This window comes from Dromiciops gliroides, chromosome 3, assembly GCF_019393635.1.
Source record: "Dromiciops gliroides isolate mDroGli1 chromosome 3, mDroGli1.pri, whole genome shotgun sequence".
Taxonomy (NCBI): domain Eukaryota; kingdom Metazoa; phylum Chordata; class Mammalia; order Microbiotheria; family Microbiotheriidae; genus Dromiciops; species Dromiciops gliroides.
In genome coordinates, this window is record NC_057863.1 from 362,909,943 (window position 1) to 362,915,476 (window position 5,534).

Consider the following 5,534-nt stretch of genomic DNA (forward strand, 5'->3'; position numbering starts at 1 on the left):
GAAGATTTATCTTATTAAAAAGAACCAGATGAGTGAGATGGGAATGTATTTTCTGATTTTTCTGCCTCAAGATTCAGACTAGGCAACCAAAACTGTGAATCAAGGCTACATTATGCATTTTTAGAGTTAGTCAATCATTCATGTAGGGCATTTTTGTTTGAAATTTTGGACAACTCACAATGAAATATAGACGAGTGTATCTGCTATATCTACATAAATTAGATATACACCTAGCAAACAGGGATATCTGTACAAAATGTCATTGCTTTCACCAAAATGACCTTTGTAAACATGTTCCAATGAAACAGAGTAACTAAAAACAACTCATTCCCCCAAAGTGAAGAACAGCAGTTGATTTCAGGTGTGCTCTTCATTAAATTGTATGTTGAGCTATTTTGGGATTGGGGATTTCTGAGACTTGTCTTAATAATTAGAAATGAAGAACAATTCAACTGTTTAAGTAGAGACCTACACAAGGCAAACTTAAAAAAAACCCTCTAGGCCTGGAAATTCCTTTTTCTTTTTATAATTGTCCATTTGTAAGGAGAAAGGGAAAGTATTAAAGATAAGGAATTTTAGCAACCAATGTTTTATCTAGTTTTTTAAAAAAGAGAAATGTTTAATGTCAAATGTTAATGTAATAGACTAACCATGCTTAAGTAACTTTTTATAAAGCAACTCATTTGAGTGACTAAAATATAAAAATACTTTATGTTTATGGTTACCTATCAATCCACCCTCCCCCTCTCTCCCCACCACAACACTAAGTAGAAATACATTTTAAAAAATCATAACTGAGAATGACCTTTTTATTATAAACAAATTAGCATAGCACACACAACAGGACCCATCTTTAGGTGGATAGATCAAATAGTTGTTCACAATCCAGTAAAATGGTGGTCACTGATGGTTAAAATAATCCCCGAATCAGAGAGATCCATAGATATAATTTAGTCCAATGTGACAAAGCTGATGTCTTTCGCATACTGATGGAAGCACTGTTGGCACATATTCAGGTCATACTTGCAGATCAGGCCATGCTGGTTCGAACACACATGGCACGACTGAGACCCCTGGCTGAATTTGTGAAGGTGGCTCCAGTAGAGCTGCTGGTGATCCATGGTACCTCTAGCAAAGATGTGGGAAGAAAGGAAGAATAAAATACTACATTTTAAAATTAGGAAAGGAAGGAATAATTTACCTCTCAGATCTATGGAGAGGAGAAAAATTTATTTCCAAACAAGAGAGAGTATTATGAAATGCAAAATGGATGATTTTGATTACATTAAATTAAAATGGTTTTGTTCAAACAGAATCAATGCAGCCAAAATTAGAAAGGAAGCAAAAGGCTGGGAAACAATTCATAGCCAGTGTTTCTGATAAAGGTCTCATTCTAAAATATATAGAGAACTAAATCAAGTTTATAAGAATAAAAGTCACTTACCCAATTGAGAAATGCTCAAAGGATATGAACAGGCAGTTTTTAGATGAAGAAAATCAAAGGTATCTATTGCCATATGAAAAAATGCTCTAAATCACTATTGATTAGAAAAATGCTAATTAAAACAACTCTGAGGTACACCTCACACCTATAAGATTGGCTAAAATGACAAAAAAATGAAAAATAAAAATTTGGAGAAGCTGTGGGAAATTTTGGAGCACTAATGCATTGTTGGTGGAATTTTGAACTGCTCCAACCATTCTGGAGAGCAATTTGGAAGTATGCCCCAAAGGGCTATGGGACTGTATATACCTTTTGACCCAGTAATACCACTACTAGCTCTGTATCCCAAAGAGATCATAAAAAAAGGAAAAGGACAAACATGTACAAAAATATTTATAGCAGCTCTCTTTGTGGTGGCAAAGAAGTTGAAATTGAGGGGATGCTCATCAATTGAGTAATGGCTAGACAAGTTGTGGTATATGAATATAATGGAACACTATTGTGCTGTAAAAAATTATTAAGAAGCCAGATTTCAGAGGAACCTGGAAGTTATTACATGAACTGATGCTGAGGAGATGAGGAGAACCAGGAGAACATTGTACACAGTATCAACAACATTGTGTGATGATCAACTGTCATAGACTTAACTCTTCTCAGAAATACAGTAGTCCAAGATAATTCCAAATGACTCATGGTGGAAAATGCTCTCCAAATCCTGAAAAAAAGAACTGTGGAATCTAGATCCAAATTGAACCATACTGTTTATACATTTTTATTGGTTTTGGTTTTTTTTTGTTGTTTTGAGTTTTTTCCCTTTTGTTCTGATTCTTCTTTCAGAAAATGATCAATGAAGAAATATGCTTAATGTGATTGTACATATATAACATATATTGGATTACGTTCTGTCTTGGGGGGAGGGAAGGGGAGAGGGGGAGAGAAGAGAGGTAGGGAAAAAATTTGAACTAAAAATCTTATGAAAAGAAAATGTTGAAAACTATTTTTACATGTAACTAAAAATAAAAAATACTTTTATGATTAAAAAAAGAAATACTACTATCATCTATCTATCTATCTATCTATCTATCTAATCTATCTATCTATCTATCTATCTATCTATCTATCTATTTATCTATCTATGATATAATCAGATAAAATGATCAGCATAGGGAGCATGCCTGAGAAAGGAATATCTGGCTACTTATTCTCCATCCCATGACTCCTCTGCCAGGGAGTGGAAGATATGTTTTCATTCTCTGTCTTTGAAAATCATGATTGGCATGTTTGAGTCATAACCAGTTAGAATCTAATGTTTATTTTTTGAGCGTGGTTCCCTTCAAGTAATTGTTGTGCTTCATTGTTTAAGTTGTTCTCCTAGTTCTGCTAACTAATTAATAACATTTTTAACTATTTGAAAGATTGTCATATATGACAAATTAGACATTCCTTTTTGACCCAAAATGGGTGTGGGGTAACAAATAGGTGGAAGTTTTTAAAGAAGTCATTTATGCTTAATTTCAAGGGGAAAATGTCCTAACAATTAGAGTTGGTCCAAATGTTTGCAAGGGGATCTCTTAAAAAGTAGTGGACTTGGAGCAGCAAGGTGGCATAGTGGATAAAGCACCAGTCCTGGATTCAAGTAGGACCTCAGTTCAAATCTGGCCTCAGACACTTGACACTTGAAACTTACTAGCTCGTGTGACCCTGGGCAAGTCACTTAATCCCCATTGCCCTGCAAACAAACAACAACCAAAAAGAAAAAGAAAAAAGTGGTTGGGCTACCTCCTTATGAAGATATTTAAATAGAACTTTGCAAATGGTTAGTCATCTATGCTAGAATAGTTATTTCTTTTGAATTTGAGTTGGACTAAGGAGATACTGATGACTCTTCAGACTCTCAATTCTATAAAATACCTGCCTCTAATGTATGCATCATAAGTCACCATCACTTCTCTGGCAGTGAGTTTTTTTCAATTGAAACAGGGATCTCTGGGTCCAAATTCCAGTTGGATCTCATGGGAGGATGAGGAAAGCTACCAGTTTGTTGTTTGTGATATCTGACTGAAAACTATTTTTATTATGCTATGAGTCTACAAAATAAGTACTCTTATTATTTCTGGCTTTTTGACTTATTTGCAATATATCTATGACCTAATCAATTTTTGTAAGTTCTATTTGATATTAAGAGCTATCTATCATCTATTATCTATCTAATATACATATGTGTGTATGTTTGTTTAAGTACATTTCTCATATGTGTGTATATGTATATGTATATGAATATATTTGTATATTGTATATACATTTGTGTACATATACTGTATATAAACACATACATACACATAAACACATCTATCTTATTCAGTCACATTTGGAAGACGTGTCTTTTAGCTTTAATTTCCTCCACAATTTGTTGAAATTGTACATTCACTTTTGATTACCTTCTGTTAGATTTGTGTGACATTGTAATAGAAACATTTCTTCTGATACTTTTCCATTACTTTTTATATCTTCTTGTAATTTAGGAAATGTTTTCCTTATAAATTAAAATCTAAGGCATTTGGAACACAAAACATTTTATTTTGATGCCCATGTTTCAAGAGAATTAATGTAGTTTCCTTTTTTTTTTATCTTTTTATGTTCTAAATTTCTTTCTGATCTTCAACACCGTACTTTTTTGGATTCACGTTGATACAAAGGAAATGTTATTCCAGCTCTTAATTTTTATTCCAAGTATGTCCTTATTTTTTTTCATAGATGTTTCTATTAAGCCATAAATCATTGAGTTTTTTTTTAATTTTAATCCTATCTTTTTCTTTTATTTTATTGGACTGTTTAATCCATTTCTATTTGACTTTGAGTTGTTTTAGCTTTCTCATTTTTCCTTCTATTTCTACTTTTATATTCTGAAATACGATTTTTGCTTATGTCCCCTTTTTTTTAATTTTTTTTAATTTTTTTAATTTTTTAGTGAGGCAATTGGGGTTAACTGACTTGCCCAGGGTCACACAGCTAGTAAGTGTTAAGTGTCTGAGGCCGGATTTGAACTCAGGTACTCCTGAATCCAGGGCCCGGTGCTCTAACCACTGCACCAATCCTAGCTGCCCCGCTTATGTACCCTTTTTAAAGACAATTCTCTTTCTCCAGTTATTTTTGCTTAATCTCTTTAAGGCAACTCTGTTCCTTTTTGCTCAATCATACCATGTTTTTTGTTTTTATTTCTTTCCCTAGATTTAGAGTTTTACCTATTTACTCATTTTATTACTTTTTATCTACTTGATTCTTGCCTCTTCCCCCTCTAATTAAAATAAAAACCTTAAGTAAAATCACCCTTCTTCCCTTCATTCATTTTTATTATTTTTTCATGTTCTGTACCTTTTTCATTCATTTTGTGTCTATTCTAAGCTTATATTTTTAAAAGGAGCCCCTTTATTCTGTTTTATGCTTCAATCTGTATTCAGACACCATCAGTTCTTTCTCAGGGGATGGATCACATTTTTCATCACAAGACCTTCAGAGTTAGTCTTGTATCATTGTACTGCTTAGAAGAGCCAAATCATTCACAATTGAATGTCTTACAATACTTCTTTTATTTTGTATACAGCACATTTCACTTGGTGCCAGCTCATGTAAATCTTTCCAGGTTTTTTTCTGAGAGCGTGCTGCTCCTCATTTCTTATAGCACAATAGTGTTCCACCATAATCACATGCCCACAATTTGTCCAGCCATTCCCCAATTGATGGGTATCCCCTCAATTTCTAATTATTTGCCACCAGAAGAGTTGTGATAATTTTTTTTTCCATATAGGTGCTTTTACTTTTTGTTTTCTTTTGTTTTGTTTTATCTCTTTTAGGATACCACCTAGTACTTGTATTACTAGGTAAAAGAGTATGCATGGTTTATAGACCTTTGTCCATAGTTCCAAATTACTTGACAGAATGTTTAAAGCACTTTACAACCCCACCAACAGTGCATTAATGTCTCATTTCCCCCATATTCCCTACAACATGTGTCATTTTCCCTCTACTATACTATTATCCAATCTAATAGGTATGAGGTAGTACCCCAGAATTATTTTGAGTGGCATCTTTC

At 33.3% G+C, this 5,534-nt stretch overlaps 1 protein-coding gene across 1 annotated transcript; it reads right to left on the bottom strand.

Moving 5' to 3' along the window:
- Window positions 1-950: 950 nt before the first annotated feature.
- LOC122751683 (40S ribosomal protein S29-like) lies at window positions 951-1,121 on the bottom strand. The gene has a single exon (XM_043998818.1). The coding sequence runs from the start codon at window positions 1,119-1,121 to the stop codon at window positions 951-953; it is 171 nt and encodes a 56-aa protein (XP_043854753.1).
- Between the last annotated feature and the right edge of the window lie 4,413 nt (window positions 1,122-5,534).